Source organism: Octopus bimaculoides, chromosome 12, assembly GCF_046866305.1.
Source record: "Octopus bimaculoides isolate indiv1 chromosome 12, ASM4686630v1, whole genome shotgun sequence".
In the NCBI taxonomy this organism is placed as follows: domain Eukaryota; kingdom Metazoa; phylum Mollusca; class Cephalopoda; order Octopoda; family Octopodidae; genus Octopus; species Octopus bimaculoides.
This window is the reverse complement of record NC_142939.1, coordinates 8,295,511-8,314,490: the sequence shown is the minus strand read 5'-3', so window position 1 is coordinate 8,314,490 and position 18,980 is coordinate 8,295,511. Positions and strand designations below refer to the sequence as shown.

At 34.1% G+C, this 18,980-nt stretch overlaps 1 protein-coding gene across 5 annotated transcripts in view; it reads right to left on the bottom strand.

The window, feature by feature from the left end:
* LOC106880178 (sodium/calcium exchanger 2) overlaps positions 1–18,980 on the bottom strand; it is a 193,255-nt gene that overhangs the window by 27,335 nt on the left and 146,940 nt on the right. For 3 of the 5 annotated variants that reach the window (XM_089360765.1, XM_089360761.1, XM_089360763.1), the window contains 6 exons: positions 18,698–18,709; positions 8,701–8,788; positions 6,449–6,470; positions 4,693–4,878; positions 2,557–2,719; positions 1,646–1,769 (listed from right to left, as the gene is read on the bottom strand). In XM_089360765.1, coding sequence (XP_089216891.1) covers positions 1,646–1,769; positions 2,557–2,719; positions 4,693–4,878; positions 6,449–6,470; positions 8,701–8,788; positions 18,698–18,709 — 595 coding nt within the window. The remainder of the gene's footprint in view (positions 1–1,645; positions 1,770–2,556; positions 2,720–4,692; positions 4,879–6,448; positions 6,471–8,700; positions 8,789–18,697; positions 18,710–18,980) is intronic. The other 2 variants (XM_089360764.1, XM_089360762.1) reach the window with 1 other exon arrangement.

The window sequence follows — 18,980 nt, the reverse complement described above, 5'->3', positions numbered from 1 at the left end:
TATGCACATATATGCATGTAAATGCATACATAGATACATACACATATAAACATATATATGTGTGTGTGTGTGTGTGTGTGTGTGTGTGTGTGTGTGTGTGTGTGTGTCTGTGTGTGTATTCATACATATTCATGTATTTGCATCCGTACATACACAGCTATCAAATATATTGACTATCGTTGATATTCTCCCATTATCAGTCATAAAAATGAATAAAGGAAACAAAAAATTGGTAATGGAATCACTGTTGGGAACATATATATTAAATTAGTTAACATTAGATAAAACTATAAATTGGTTGTTTAAATGTATTTTATGTATTTTGTATGAAGTTATATCTTCCTATGTGATTTCAAATTTATTATAGACACATCTATTAATATAACAAAAGTACATCAATATCAATCACAGAAGCTGCTGGACATTTGTTGTGCTCTTGGGTCAAAAATGTAGTAACCTTGCCATTAACTGGAATATTATTTGGAACTAAAAATGCTTTATTCTTTGTTTACAAGAAGCACAAACAATTTTAAATTTGCAATGAGATAAAGGATATGTCTTTATCTGCATTTATGGTGGGAACCGATATTTTAGTTGAACCATAGAAACTATGGTTCAATTGGCTTTTTGTCTTTGCTGATACTATCTGTCAGCAGCAACTGTACAAGTGTTGCTGTGTTTTTTAATCCAGTCACAAGAAGTGGAATTTGAATTCAGGACACATGGAAGAGATACACAGTAAAGCATCCTGCTTAACAATCATCTGCCAAAGATGGTACTTTATTCATTAACCCCATCCATTAATATTCTCCTTCTACTGGTCCTGGGAGTTGTAGGAGGGGTGTGTGCAATCCTCCGGCACCTCCTCCATAGGATACTGTTAGAAGTAACCTTCATTAGACTCTCCAACTGGATTCCTAAGCATGACTAACTGATACTATGGATGTTATTTATCCATTTTTTTTCTTGATTTATCTCTTGGTCTCCTGCCAGTTGGCTTGGCTTGAAGAATCTAAAAGGATGAAAGGCAAAGTTGTCTTTGGTGGTACTTGGATTCAACTTTCAGGGAGTCAGAAGAAATACCATGAAGCAGTTGGTCCAACATTCTAATGACTTTGCCAATAAGCATTTACACACACACACACACACACACACACACACACACACACACACACAAAGATCCAATAGAGGTAGAATCAACAAAAAAGTCCATCCAATGAGAAATAAATATCAATTTAAATACACATTTGAAAGAGCTATTAATAGTTTCATGCTATTATGATACTTGAACAGGCATATATACATACATACATACATACATATATATATATATATATATATATATATATATATATATATATATATATATATATATATATATATGCCTGTTCAAGTATCAAGTATATATATATATATATATATATATATATATATATATATATATATAGTAATAATACTTTTTTGGTGGTGTATAGAATAGTATATTGGTAATAATAAAGTTAATCAGAAGAAAATAATGATTAAACAAAACAAAATTCTATGATTAGGACATTAATTGACACAATATTTGATATTTAAAATATTGAAAATTAAAGAAATGGTTTTTAAGGCTTAATTTATAATATATTAGCATTTAACAACTTACATCGTTTGATACTGCACTGAGACAGTGCTGTCAAAACCACCTTCACGATGAACAATTGCTGTAACACTCCCCTTTTTCATATCTGCATGGCAATACGCTGATTCAAACAAGAATTCTCCTGGCTCTAGGAAATAAAATAATTTTTAAAAAATCATAACAATGGTTTCAAAATCTGGCATAAGGTCAGCAATTTTAAGTGATTACAACAACTCCAGTACTTGACTGGTTCTTTATTTCATTAACCTGGAGAGGATGAAAGACAAAGTTGGCCACAACAGCATTTAAATTCAAAATGTAAAGAGCCTTTGGAAACGCTGCTAAGGATTTTCTCTGACATACAAATGGTTCTGCCAGCTCACTGCCTTTAATAGTTTCAAATTTTGGTACCAGGCCAACAATTTTTGATGGAGGGGTTAGTCAATTACATTGATTCTAGTGCTCAACTGGAGCTTATGTTACTGATCCTCAAAGGATAAAATGAACTCAAAATGTAAAGAACCAGAAGAAATGCTGCTAAGCATTCACTTTGTCTCAAGTGCTAATGACTATTATTATTATTATTATTATTATTATTATTATTATTATTATTATTATTATTATCATCATTTATGAAATCAAAATCGAAATTGAACCAAATTCGATGACTGGCACCTGTGCCAGTGGAGTGCTAACAGCACTGTCCGAGTGTGATCATTGTCAGAGCAGCTGTCTGGCTTTTGATCCCTAGTATTGATGCTACTGAGAATGAGACATCTCTGTCTTCAATTTTAGTTGGCCATTCTCAATGTAATGCCTGGTGGGACTGACAAAGTAGCACTAAGAAGCCATCATTATGAAAAGCAAAGATCTGGAGAATGATAAAAAAATAAATAAATGCAGATTAGTATTTGAATGAATCATAACATTCTTACCATGTCGACCAATAACGATGATATGAGCCACAGAAGGATCCCCGAGACCTGCATTGCCAGAAGGATTCTTTAATATCAGGAAGAAATCAATGGTGTTGGTGGTATATCCATCACTGAGAATATCTACACTGATCTGCTTTCTGTATTCATCTTCTCGAAATACCTGTTAAAGGAAATAAAACAGATTTGTTTCATTCAAATTACTAAAAATGCAAATTGTTTTGTAGTCTATGTTAATGTAAATCTTTATCGGATTTTATAGTATCTCACATTTATTGTTTAAAATCTATCATAACTTCAAATATTCTCTCATCCCTCCACCTCTCTCTGTCTCTATCTCTCTCTCTCTCTCACATACACACACATACACATTTGTTTAAAGCAGATATTTGTCATCTATAAACAAGTTAGAGATATTGAAAATGAGAGCAGCTCTTGTAATAATGGTGTTGGAGTTGAATTATTTATAAAAATATTAATGAAGAACCAATAGGATTGGCCTGAGAGGGGTTGTGGATTTGTTCAATATGTGATTTAATAGAAGATATGAGTTATGGAAGGATCAAAATTGCATGTAATGTGAGAGCTATTTAATACTGTAGGTATTCTTCTAATGGTTAAAGGGTCATGAAAATTGTATAAATGTCAGGATCTCAGTTTAAAGAGTTGAATTTATGTCCTGTCTCTGGCATTTAGGAGAAATACTGAAACTCTCCTGGCTGATTTCTTGTAAAAAGGGAACCAGGAATGTTTCAGGGTCCACATAAATCAGACCTACTGTGCTAAGTCCTTCATTAAAAATAATCAAATGTAGAAAAACATCAGCCTGGTAGGATTTTTCTGAATTGATGGGCACCACTTGTTTTCTTAAGAAAACACTTTCAAACTTGGGATACTGGTAGAATGTGTCATATAAAACATCTTTTTCTCTTAGCCTTCTATTTCATAGCAGTAATTGTTTTCACCTCAATAGACGTCAGTGATTGGTTGAAATTACCAAAATACGACAATTTTTTACATGAAATAACTTCGAATACAAAAATTTTATCTGTTCTATAACACAAAATATACAAGTATATGAAGTTTGAAAGTGTTTCGGTGCCAAAAACATTACATAAAACATAAATGACAAGTGGTGCCCGTCAATTCAGAAAGATCAGCCTGGTATAAGTAAACATTGTTCTTGATTAGCCCTAGGTTAGTATGAAGGCTTAATGTGGGGCTGATGTTCTAGAAGTAAACAAAAATAATCAGTAGGATGTACCCTTGATTGGGTGAGTGTTAGGCTAAACTTCTGATGGGTTGGATCTATGATCAGAGGTAAGCCAATCAGGGTTATTATGTTTCTTTTTATCAAGGCATAGTGTGTGTAGGAATACATTTTCCAATATTTTCTTCATTTAGATAGAAATTCAGCTACCATTTCTAGGTGATCAACCAGCCACAAAGGCTCAAGGGAAGGAACATTGATGAGTCATTTGGTAGTTTATGGTCATGTGATTAAAGTATTTCAAACAAATAAAATAAATCCACAATATTTAACAAATAATATAAATCAAATACACCCACAATATTTAACATCATTACTGAAATAAACATGAAATTTAATTTAGCAGTTAGAGGGTTAATCATCATCATCATCATCATTTAACGTCCGCTTTCCATGCTAGCATGGGTTGGACGATTTGACTGAGGACTGGCAAGCCAGAAGGCTGCACCAGGCTCCAATCTGATTTGGCAGAGTTTCTACAGCTGGATGCCCTTCCTCGTGCCAACCACTCCGAGAGTGTAGTGGGTGCTTTTACGTGCCACCAGCACGAGGGCCAGTCAGGCGGTACTGGCAACGGCCACGCTCAAAATGGTGTATCTTACGTGCCACCTGCACAGGAACCAGTTCACCGGCACTGGCAACGATCTCGCTCGAATGTCGTTACACGTGCCACCGGCACAAGTACCAGGAAAGCGACGCTGGGCACAGGTGCCATCATGATTTCACTTTCGCTTGCCCCAACAGGTCTTCGCAAGCCGAGTTTTGTGTCCAATGAAGGAGACGACGTTGGCATGGGTGCCAGTCGTCGAATTTAACTATTTCAAAAACAAACAGACAAAAAAAAAAGACTACAATTTCAGACTTACCAATGTTCCAGTGATTGGTCGGAAATCTACTCCTGCTTTTGCAGAACTTTCACGCGTTTCATAATCGACAGAAACTAAACCAGTGCCAAGGTTGATGCCATCCGTTGATTTTGGTGATTTCTTCTGGTGACAGTTTGGGATGGCATCAGCACTGGTAGAATTCTGTACTGCGATATCATTACTTCGCTACAGGATGAGACAAATTTCAAAGGAAGACAGAACAAAGAAATTAAACATGCCCGTACATGAATAAATGAAATTACATGCATGCATGCGCATACATACACACACACACACACACACACACACATGTGCATTAAACACATCTTTCATAAATTGAAGAAACTCAAAGTAATGATTGAGTGAATCATCAGCTTCAAGAAAATAAAAGAACTTTACTATATATATATATATATATATATATATATATATATATATATGTCCTGTACCCAGATATGCACCTATATAATCAGGTAGACGTAGGTATGCACATACCTGTACGTATATATGCATATACTCATTTATTATTTGTCATATATATATATATATATATATATATATATATATATATATATGTCCTGTACCCAGATATGCACCTATATATACAGGTAGACGTAGGTATGCACATACCTGTACGTATATATGCATATACTCATTTATTATTTGTCATATATATATATATATATATATATATATATGTCCTGTACCCAGATATGCACCTATTTATACAGGTAGACGTAGGTATGCACATACCTGTACGTATATATGCATATACTCATTTATTATTTGTCATATATATATATATATATATATATGTCTTGTACCCAGATATGCACCTATTTATACAGGTAGACGTAGGTATGCACATACCTGTACGTATATATGCATATACTCATTTATTATTTGTTTTACATGATCGAACGCCTGCGTCATTCTTTTTGTAAGTAGTTTTTTCAACCTTATATTTTCTGACGCGACTCTATCTCTTTCTATATCACTTTCTCCCCCTCTCGTTCTTCCTCTGTTACTACTACGTATCTCTCTTTCCCCTCTCGTTCTTCCTTCTGTTACTACTATATTCCTCTCTTTCCTCCGTTGCTCACTTATTCTTCTACTTCCTCCCCTTGTTTCTCCCTCTACCACTCTCTCTCTTCCTTACCCCTCCTTGGTCACATGCTTCTGGTCACTAATCCTTTTCTTCCTTGGCTATCACCGAGCAAACACGTGAACTTACTTCGGCATTCAGTTCGTGCCTCACAGCGTTCATATACACATAATTTTTCACGTCTGGCCGCATAGCCTTTTCCGTTTGTTTACCTGTCTTGTTTTCTTTTCCGTTTGTTTTCCTGTCTTGTTTTTTGTCCGCCACTACATTCCTCCATGGCACAGGTTTAATTTGTGTATACAAATTTAATTTGCGGTCCATGGGAAGAGCCATTTTACTTGGCTTGATGGGTCTTCTTCTCAATACTTGGCTTAAAGGTCATGTTCTAAAACACTAAAGAGAGAGCCTTGTCTAATAGTGTGGACAATATTTTATAATCAGTATCATTAAAAAGCTAACTGGAATATTGCTGTCCATAGTTCAATTTGAAATTGCTCTCTTGTAGAATACATATTCAAAATTTAGATGTTCCCCAATTAGTTAGACCTAATTTGATAGCTTCTGATTGCATTAAAAGCATGTTGTTTTTTTTTAAGCAAAGTAAGACATATAATCCTTAATAAAATGAAAGTATGAATAGTCAAAACTTACGGCTTTTTTTCTTTCAGGAATTCTGGAAGAGAAAGAGATAAAAATGTGATTATTTAGCCTCACTGATAGTTTTTATAGCACTACCAACCAACCAACTAACCAACGGTAGTTTATTTCAGTAGTGGATGAGATCAGTGGAATAAAAACATTAAATTATTTAATAAAAAGGTGGGTTTAATTAAATCCGATATATTAAATAACAGAAATAACCCCATTGGGGTTAAATACATGAGTATGAAAAATATTAGGGTGTCAGCTAATAATATTCATAGGTGGAGCAAGCAAGAGAGAGAACTTCAAATGTTTCTGCTTTTTTAGTCATCATCAGTGGAATTATAGTCTTTGCTGGGACTTGCTTTTCATGCAGTAACTAACTTACAATATAGAAATGTTTGTAAGTAAAAAACACAGAAAATGTAATTTAATTTAATTGTCTAAGTAATATTAGCTAACCCATAATATTGTTTCTTAGTTAGTCACTGTATTTAAATCTTCTCTAGTGATTTTAGATGTTGAATACATTGGAAGCCACCTTTTTATTATAAAATATATTGTTAGCACCCTTTTGTAATTAAATTATCAATTAATCACATTTCCCAACACCAAAATTTTACAAACGTGTCTAAACTAGTTACAAAATTATCAACAAACAATGACGAAAAATATACTTCAGTTAATGACTAAGATTCCAGAAATGTTTGAAGATGCCTCCGTTGCTTGTTTTGTCTGAAAGTATCGTTAGTTGACTTCTAAAAATATTTCCTAATCCCCATTTATCACTCTTCTGTAGTTAATTCTGATGTTAGTGTATCAGCATGATAATTAAATTATGATATATAGTTTTGTTTCTTTACAAGCTGAATTAAAATTCCCATTCAGTTTCAGTATCAACTTTCTGCACTACATTCACTGTGTAGCAGTAATTTACTGTGGACAGCGCAAAGGGTTATGTTTCTCCAATGCATTCCTGTCATCATCATCATCATCATTTGACATATCGTTTTCCATGCTGGCATGGGTTGGATGGTTCAACAAGAATTGACGAGCGAGAGGGAGTGCATTGAGGTCCAGTATTTGCTTTGACATGGTTTCTACAACTGGATGCCCTTCCTAACACCAACCACTTAACAGAATTTTCTGTGTGCTTTATTTTGTGGAACCAATACTAATGAAGTTGCTAAGGACTTGAAAGACAAGATACCTCAACCGAATGAGGTATAGTATTGAGGGATATGAAAATATGACAGAAGGGCCGAAGAAGAGAATACATGCAATTCTATGCAGGGATGTAGGGTTAAAGCTATGGGAGCCAATAAAATATGGGGCCATTGGCAGATGAGACAATGGTTCACATTCCATTACTGGCACTATAGCATTGGCATTTAATTCCATCTGGTCCAGTACATCTTGAAGCAAGATAACACTAACAAGAATCCTTTATATTAGACAAACTTTTATTAATTACGGAGACATAATCCTCCATTTAACCTACTATAAGTGAAGGGAAATTGCTGATAAATATTCTATTGAGGACAGTTAGTACACACTTGAATGAATAGCTACACTCTTCTATTGCACTCAGCCTCTAAGTACCAGATGATTTTTTATTATGTAGCTACGTATGTTTTATTACAGTATTAAAAGAATAAGAAATAACTGCTCCTCATCCAGATGAGATGCAAGTCTATATCATATTCAATATTTCTAGATATAATAAATATTCAACATAATACATTGGCAAACACCTTGAGCTCAGTAGTTTAGAAATCTCTTGAAATCTCATAATATCATTCCAGACAGCTCTCATTGACAACAGATACAAAGCTAAATGGTACAGGCATAATTTACATGAGTTGGCATCAAACAGACATTTGTCCTCCAATATGAATGACAGCCAATGACTCAAAGAGTTCTAAGTCGGTAGTTTCTAACCTTTTCACAATACAAGACCCATGAAATATTGACCAAATCATTCCCACATCTTCTGTGACAAACTGTTGAAATTATAAAAAAATTCAATCCTATGAGATGCTAGTATACTTTCAAAAGCCATATATAGTTTGGTTTTACTTTATATGTGGATAACAAGGAGGAGAACAAGAAAGAAAGTGATTAGGATTTTATTGTATTTATTTATAGAAAGCAATACAAGAGATAACATCCCATACTACCATCCTTTTGTTCACTCACTGCAAGAGAGCATAAATGCCCTTGATTAAGTCCTGCATTAAGAGTTAAAAGCTGTTACTTACTGTAAAGCTCTCGCAAAAAGAACATCAACTTCCAGTACACCACCACCTTCAAAAATGCTATACTTTTCAGAAGCGAACAGGAAGTAACCTATGAGAGAACAGATGTGTTTAAATTAATTACCAATCAGTCAGTAATGGACAGTTGTGTTTAAAAAGGAGAGCATCTAGACAACAATAAATTTTATAAAACAATTAATTGATGATGACTGTAGGATAATTTAGACAGACACGAATATAGCTATTAAATATAAATGTAAATGAAGTTCATAGTCAGAACATAATGAAGAGTAACAACACAACATGAACATTACAAGCAGCAACTGGGTTTCTCAATCAGTGTGTCATATCAATCTATATTCAATTATGCTTATATATGTTTATGTATATAATTATGATCCATTATGTGCCTCTGAAAAGAACAGAACTTATGTATATAATGTAACCAATTATTATGCTAATGGGAAGTTACCTGACAGTCACCAGTTGTTGGAGCTTAGCACAGTCCTCTGAGTATGAGGTAATGTATGGTTATTTCTTTCTATGTTTGCATGTATGTATTTACTGTATGTTTATAAATATATACATGTGTGTGTGTGTGTATTTGTATGCACATTATATGTGTGTGTGTGTGTGTATTTGTATGCACATTATATGTGTGTGTGTGTGTGTGTAAAGTTACAGAAACATGGATTACAGTTCAAAACCAACAAAACGTGAGACAGGAAAACCTTCCCTTAGGGGAACATATGTCATGGGGCAGCAGAATCCACGAGGAAATGGAGGCAGAGCTGAAAAAATAAGGATCCAACTCTAACTGGAGAGAAGCAGAAAGGAGTAGTGAATGGGGAAGAAAAGTCATTGATGACCTATACTCCATAGGGAGTAAAGGGTTCAAGTAGTAGTAAGGCATACAGCTCCTTTTCCAAATGGAGGAATCGCTCATTCATTGTTCCTCACATTTTAATGAAATGGTGTTTATTTTTGTTAAAAATATATATATTAGTAACAAAGGCAATATTAATATTGAGAGGTAATATTTATCCTCACTTAGACATGGAAGTTCTTTTAGAACAAATTATACTGCGGTAGATACTGCAGCAGAAACTCTCATATTGGCATTTGGTGCAAAATGCACTCTTGTTTATATCACTAGTGGCTGTGTGGTAAGTAGCTTGCTTACCAACCACATGGTTCTGGGTTCAGTCCCACTGCACGGCAACTTGGGCAAGTGTCTTCTACTATAGCCTCGGGCCGACCAAAGCCTTGTGAGTGGATTTGGTAGACGGAAACTGAAAGAAGCCGTCGTATATATGTATATATATATGTATGTGTGTGTATATGTTTGTGTGTCTGTGTTTGTCCCCCCAACATCGCTTGACAACCGATGCTGGTGTGCTTACGTCCCCATAACTTAGCGGTTCGGCTAAAGAGACCGATAGAATAAGTACTAGGCTTACAAAGAATAAGTCCTGGGGTCGATTAGCTCGACTAAAAGGCGGTGCTCCAGCATGGCCACAGTCAAATGACTGAAACAAGTAAAAGAGTAAAAGAGAGTAAAGAGTATATTATAATGTTTTTTCACTTCGCTCCTGACTGAGCATATCTATGACCAAAGGGGTTCCAACCAGGACCTCCCACCTCTTTTTCTTGTCATATCATACGATGTATTTTCTAAGATTTGCGGGGCATTTAGCAGTTTTGCCTAGCATGTCAAGCCATGGTGTAAGGGCTCTTCTGTTGGCTCAGTATTATGTTGTGCTGTGTTGGCCTGGTTTTGAAACAAAGTTCAATACTTGAAACAAGCTTTGATGTTTGTGTGGTATTCATTGGTTATTTAGACTTATAGTTGATTGCATTTGATATCTTGGTTGGCATCACTAATAATGTTTATTGTAGATAATTAAAACAGAGTGAATGTAAGATTTATGAATTTACATATTCTATTATGAAATTATAAATGCTAGATTCCATTAACAAATGACTAGTAAATGTGAAGACTTGCTTATTTGATTAGTTATAGCAACATTGTTACAGGTGACTGTATGAACTTGATATCCACCCCCAATACCCACAAACACACACACACACACACACACACACACACACACACACACAACAAATGTTTAAACAAACACATAAAATAGATTAAAGCAAAGCTGAAATAAAATTATCATTTCAACTGAAATAGAATTGTCAATTTAACTATGAAGTAAAATAGCAATAAGAATAAAAACAAAAAGACACAACAAAGCATGACAATAAATTTAATCTTAATATTTAAGATTAACTGAAATGAAATAAAATGACAGATTAAAAAATAAAATTTTGAAACTTCAACAAAATAACTGTTTTGAATTTTGAGTCTGTAGTGCAATTTATTCCCAATGGGTCAGTAGGACAAGACAAGCATTCATAATATTTTTAAAGATATTTTTGACAGGCTTAGAAAACTGAGAGAAAGCCACCCCCCACCACACACACACTCATGCATGCAGAGGAATACACATCAAGCATTCTAAAGTCAGGAATAAGACAAATATACAACAATATTTGATAGCAATGCATTTAGAGACAGTAAAGTGCACACACAGCCACATGTATACAGATACATATACACACACAAACACACACCACACCCACAAATATATGAAGGCATGTGGTTCAGTGCTGGACTTGTGATCATAGGATACTCTTTTACTGAAACAAGTAAAAGAGTATAGGTAAAGTATGGTAAACACAAGAGGCAGTTTATGCCATTTGTTCCTTATGCATGTTTCACCATTGTGGTTATTTGCATCCGCTACATGTGGATTTTTTCAGGAGAGCATGCTATTACATTATGATGTAATAACAGATTCCAAATGCACTGTGAACATTTACTGCATCAGATGCAAATACCTGCAATGATGAAACATATGTAAGGAACAAATGCCTCTTGTGTTTATCATACTTTTTCCTATATATATATATCTTTATCTTTTACTTATGTAAGAGGTTTCAGTATGATCTCTGGACATTTGCCTACCTTTCTGTGAAGAATCACTATGATGAACTACTTGGATTCTCCTTTCTTTTATCTATGATATTAAAGTATGAACTTTAAAGATATGAAGAATTACTATGAACCGTTGCTTTCCTGATTTTCCTTTTTCGTTTTTCTGTTTAATTATATATTTTAACTTGTATCTGAATAACTATCTAATAAGTGGTTTGATGCCATTAACAATCACGTCTAGTTTTCATTATATTTCTTTTTAGGCATATATATATATATATATATATATATATATGAATTGAATTTATATAAGAATATGTGTGCATGTGTGTGTGTGTGTGTGTGTGTGTGTGTATGTGTGTATGCACATATATATGCATATATTTATGTCTCAGTATTTTTACGTGTATGTATCTTTCTTTGTGCATGTGTGTATGAGTGTGTGTGTGTGTAAACTGTCTAGAGCAATAATATTTTCAGTGAATTCACCTATCAGCTAATTCGTAAGTAGGCTATCCATTATATATATATAATTACAAGAGATCATGTGGTTATCTAGAAACTTTTTAATTGATTAACTTTTATAAATACCAGATCAGAGATGGTGATTATAGAAATGCAAGTGATCTTTTTCTGACACCAACAGCATTGTTACCTACACAATAAATCAGTGCTTTTAACCCTTTAGCATTTAAACCAACCATATATTCTACATGTTTTATGTTCAAACCAGCTAGATCTGACTTCTCACACCTACCTTACAATGTCAGTCTTAAAATAAACAATTATCATCATCATCATCATCATCATCATCATCATCATCGTCGTTTAACGTCCGCTTTCCATGCTAGCATGGGTTGGATGATTTGACTGAGGAATGGTGGACCAGGTGGCTACACCAGGTTCCAGTCTGATCTTGCAGAGGTTCTACAGCTGGATGCCCTTCCTAACGCCAACCACTTCGAGAGTATAGTGGGTGCTTTTACGTGCCATCGGCACGAAGGCCAGTCAGGCGGTACTGGCAACGGCCACGCTCGAAATGGTGTATTTTACGTGCCACCTGCACAGGAGCCAGTCCAGCGGCCCTGATTAATTCAAAACTATGTGAATAAATAAGCAATTACACTTGACAGAGAAATGTGATTGCTAAAGGGAGGACTCAGCCTTAGAGTTAGGTGATTGTTATGATTTCCTAAATTCACTTATTTCTTTAGCAGTTAGTGTATAGCAAAAATTTGACATTTGCTTTTAATTAAGATGAAGGTTATTAGCAATATAAATAATGTGAAGTGACTTTGAATGAAAATCGAAATCAGGTTCTAACAGCTGTTAATGTTAATTATGGAATGATTTTGCAACTTACACATAAGCTGTAAATTTATTATGGATGAAGAGTGAAATAATTTTTTACCATTGTTTCGTGTTTAATGGCATTAGCATTGCTAGTGAATTAACATTGCAAATCATCAAATCTGTTGGAACGCATTAAGAATAAATATGCAAATCACCATTTCAGATCTTGCTGCTCACAGAGCAAATAACAATTTTTTTTTTTATTGGTTGGCAGATATCAGCACTGATCAGTAAATAGTTTGCTGAAATTATAAACAAAGCCACCAGCTTGTTTAGGCTTAAAGATCTGGGTATTTCTGACTGATGACACGCATGTCAAAACACTGGTGTCTTAGAACACATTGTTGTCATAAAAAGAAGCTGTTCTTCTGTGACTTACACAACAGCAACTAACATATTTACATTTGAATCTGCTGGGATATATTAAGAATAAATATGTTAATCATTGTTTCAGCTCTCACTGCATACAGTGGAAATAATGATATCTCATTTCAAATCATATTTTCTTGCCTCTTAACATACATAATATTGCTAAAACTGTCTCTTCAGGACTACAACATATTCTATCTTTAATAAATTTCTAATGCTCAAATTCTTTGAAAATTCTAGGTTTTAAAGATTTTTTTCTTTTTTCTTTTTGTTTCCATTTTACTTGCTTTCAGCCATTGAACAGTAGCCATACTGAAGCACTACTTTAGGGGTTTAGCCAAACAAATTAAACCCACTACTAATTTTTTAAAGTTTGTTACTTATCAGTCTCTTCTGCTGAAATGCTAAGTTACAGGATTATAAACAAATGAACATAAGTTGTGGAACACTGTGAGGAAATCCCCCCCCCCACACACACACACATGCATTTGGAGGGATATATTATCCAGATAGAATCTGGGGTGGCTCTCAGTTAAGTTCCCTGAAGAAGCTGCACCAGAAATCATGCCAGGTTGCAGCCGCAACTGCCTGTAGTCTGTGCAGTGGAAACATATGTAGGTCATAATGACCAAATTAATATGCTGTATAGAATTGAAAAATAAGAGGAAATAAATGTTGTGATCACATAGGGGTTTCCTAAGGGAGGAACACAGTGTAACAAAATAAAGAATGTCTGACTTATTGACAAATACTTCCTGATATAAGAGACAGATGTCATCATCATGTTATATTAATTTTCATTCACGATATAAAGTTGCTCAACATTATACCACCCAATCAATTAATCTGTGTGTAGTGACAGGAAAAGCGATTTCTAGATTAGTTAATAGAATTAATGCAGATTTATGGATTTAAGGAATTAGTTCAGATTTATAGAATTAATTCAGATTTATCACCAAAGGAGTAAAAGACTGAATTATTCTTCAGTGTTAAAACAACATTGGGTAATCTGGTTTATGAATTTCCTTTTAATGAAAGCATTTCACATCCTCAATAGAAAACCAAGTTGTAATTTAATAAAGTGTGATGTCAGAAGTTTTGACTCATAATTGTTTTGCTCTACTGTAACCCTGGGATGACCAAGACTTTGCAGGTGGAATTGGTACACACACACACACACACACACACACACACACACACACACAGACACACACACACACACACACCCACAGACACGCACACACACACACACACACACACACACACACACACACCCACCCACCCACCCACACCCACAGACACACACACACAGACCCACACACACACACACACACACACACACACACACACACACACACACACACACACACACACACACACACACACACACACACACACACACACACACACACATATAATCTTTTATTTGTTTCAGTCATTAGACTGTGGTCATGCTGGGGTACTGCCTTGAAGAATTTTTAGTTCAATGAATTGACTCCAGTACTCATTTTTTCTTTTAAGCCTAGTACTTATTTTGTCCACCCCTTTTGCCAGGTGGAGCTGTTGTGCACTCTTAGTGATTAAATATCATGCTTAGATGGACAAAGATTGTACTACTTAACCTTTCAGTATACAGATTACTCTGTCAAATGTAATGCTTATTTATTTACACTGTTTTTAATTAATCATGCATTATCTTGTAGCTTCACGATTTCGATGGTGTAATTGTTTACTTTTAGAATGGCATTGAAAGGTAGGTGTAAGAGGCCAGATCTGGCCTGTTTGAGCACAAAACAAGGGGGATATTTGAGTTGGCTATGGCCAGTTGCCTTAATCCACAAGTAAAGAATCTTTCTCCACCAATGCAGTGTTGAACACTCGTTCTCATTGTTTGATATTTACTGCCAAATCAGATTGGAGCCTTGTGTAGCCATCCGGTTCACCAGTCCTCAGTCAAATCGTCCAACCCACGCTAGCATGGAAAGCAGACGTTAAACGATGATGATGATGATGATGATGTGTGTGTGTGTGTATATAAAACCCAGCATTGATGCACATATGTATGCACATATATTGCATATATATGTATATGTCAACCAGTTTCATAATATTTGACACAAAATTACCAATTACAACTAAACTAATTTCTACATCAAATAGTTGTAAATAACCTGTGACAAAAATTCAATTAATAATGAGTATTCTCAGCATACAAAGATTGAAAGAGAAAATTAAAAAGAAAACACTCCAATCATAAAATGATTTTTAAAAAAAATATCTATAACACAAGAATTAATATGAACAACAACAACAACAACAACAATAAATATTAATATCAATAGCATTGACTAGTCATGTCAAATTACTAAAATTAAGAGTAAAGAAAACATGAATTGAATTAGCATTTAAGATCTTGGAATTGATTCTGATAGCAATAACAGTAAGACTGAACATGTCTAGCACCATTAGAAGGAGTCGTGCTCAGTGCTAGCTAATAGTTGAATGTAAAAAGCACAGCATGCATAGAAATATAGTCCTCATATACATAGAAATATAGAATAAGTGCAATGAAGCACACATACATATGTTTATATATAAATGTATGCATATATGTGTGTATGTGTATTTATACATGTGTGTATATAGTGTTATACTTGGGGATGGTCATATATATATATATATATATATATATATATATATATATATATATATATATATATATATATGTATATATATATATATATATGTATATATATATATATATATATATGTATATATATATATATATATATGTATATATATATATATATATGTATATATATATATATATATGTATATATATATATATATATGTATATATATATATATATATGTATATATATATATATATATGTATATAAGCAATGTTAATTCTCTAAATGAAGTATTAACAGTAACTGCACGATAAAGTGTAGTATATTGCCACCTAAGTGTGGCTGACCCCTAGGGGTGGATGTTACTGTTGCTTTTAGCCCCAGGAGCACATCTCCTCCAGCTGGCTTATCGACACACGACTGTGTCCTGTTTGCCAAGGGAGTTATCCCTCTCACCACGGCCAGCAGCACGAACGTATCCGGATTTCAGGGTTATTTCCCTGCGTCAGCGTTCGACAGCCGATGACCTTGGTGAGAGAGAAAAACCTGGCAAATCTTATATCTTCTTTTCCAGTGGCATTCTTCACTGATATTGAAAAGGTGAAAACAAGCAATGTTAATTCTCTAAATGAAGTATTAACAGTAACTGCACGATAAAGTGTAGTATATTGCCACCTAAGTGTGGCTGACCCCTAGGGGTGGATGTTACTGTTGCTTTTAGCCCCAGGAGGACATCTCCTCCAGCTGGCTTATCGACACACGACTGTGTCCTGTTTGCCAAGGGAGTTATCCCTCTCACCACGGCCAGCAGCACGAACGTATCCGGATTTCAGGGTTATTTCCCTTCGTCAGCTTGTTTTCACCTTTTCAATATCAGTGAAGAATGCCACTGGAAAAGAAGATATAAGATTTGCCAGGTTTTTCTCTCTCACCAAGGTCATCGGCTGTCGAACGCTGACGAAGGGAAATAACCCTGAAATCCGGATACGTTCGTGCTGCTGGCCGTGGTGAGAGGGATAACTCCCTTGGCAAACAGGACACAGTCGTGTGTCGATAAGCCAGCTGGAGGAGATGTCCTCCTGGGGCTAAAAGCAACAGTAACATCCACCCCTAGGGGTCAGCCACACTTAGGTGGCAATATACTACACTTTATCGTGCAGTTACTGTTAATACTTCATTTAGAGAATTAACATTGCTTGTTTTCACCTTTTCAATATCAGTGAAGAATGCCACTGGAAAAGAAGATATAAGATTTGCCAGGTTTTTCTCTCTCACCAAGGTCATCGGCTGTCGAACGCTGACGAAGGGAAATAACCCTGAAATCCGGATACGTTCGTGCTGCTGGCCGTGGTGAGAGGGATAACTCCCTTGGCAAACAGGACACAGTCGTGTGTCGATAAGCCAGCTGGAGGAGATGTCCTCCTGGGGCTAAAAGCAACAGTAACATCCACCCCTAGGGGTCAGCCACACTTAGGTGGCAATATACTACACTATATGTATATATATATATATATATGTATATATATATATATATGTATATATATATATATATGTATATATATATATATATGTATATATATATATATATGTATATATATATATATATGTATATATATATATATATGTATATATATATATATATATATGTATATATATATATATATGTATATATATATATATATATGTATATATATATATATATGTATATATATATATATATGTATATATATATATATATGTATATATATATATATATGTATATATATATATATATATGTATATATATATATATATATGTATATATATATATATATATGTATATATATATATATATGTATATATATATATATATATGTATATATATATATATATATGTATATATATATATATATATGTATATATATATATATATATGTATATATATATATATATATGTATATATATATATATATATGTATATATATATATATATATGTATATATATATATATATATATATATATATATATATATATATATATATAGATATAGATATAGACGTAGGAGTGGCTGTGTGGTAAGTAGTTTGCTTACCAACCACATGGTTCTGGGTTCAGTCCCACTGCGTGGCATCTTGGGCAAGTGTTTTCTACTATAACCTCGGGCCGACCAAAGCCTTGTGAGTGGATTTGGTAGACGGAAACTGAAAGAAGCCCGTCATATATATGTATATATATGTATGTATGTGTGTTTGTGTGTCTGCGTTTGTCCCCCCAACATCGCTTGACAACTGATGCTGGTGTGTTTAAGAGACCGATAGTACTAGGCTTACAAAGAATAAGTCCTAGGGTCGATTTGCTCGACTAAAGGCAGTGCTCCAGCATGGCAACAGTCAAATGACTGAAACAAAGTAAAAGAGTAAAAGAGAGTAAAGAGTATATATGTATAGATATGGACAAATATGTGTCTTCGATGTGTGTATTATATACTTATATCTATCTAGCTATCTATCTATATATATAAATATATATAGACACACATATGCACGTATATAGATATTATATGCATATGAGAGAGAGAAAGCGAGAGAGAAAGAAAGAGAGAGAGAGAGAGAGAGAGCGAGATGAATTAAAAACAATGATTCTGTGCTTTGTAGTTACAGATCTTACCTTGACAATCATCTTCAAACGTGCAAGGTTGGAAAAGGAAAATAGTGAAATGTGTGATTTAAAACAGGGAACATTATCAAAATGTAATACACACCACACAAAAAAAAACCAGACACACAAAAACACTAACAAAAGGGGTGAAGAGGAAAGTAACTAGACACAACCAAAGTACATACATTCATATATATACACATATATATATATATAAATGTATACACACACATATATATCTATGCACATAAGTATATATATTATATATATATATATATATATATATATATAT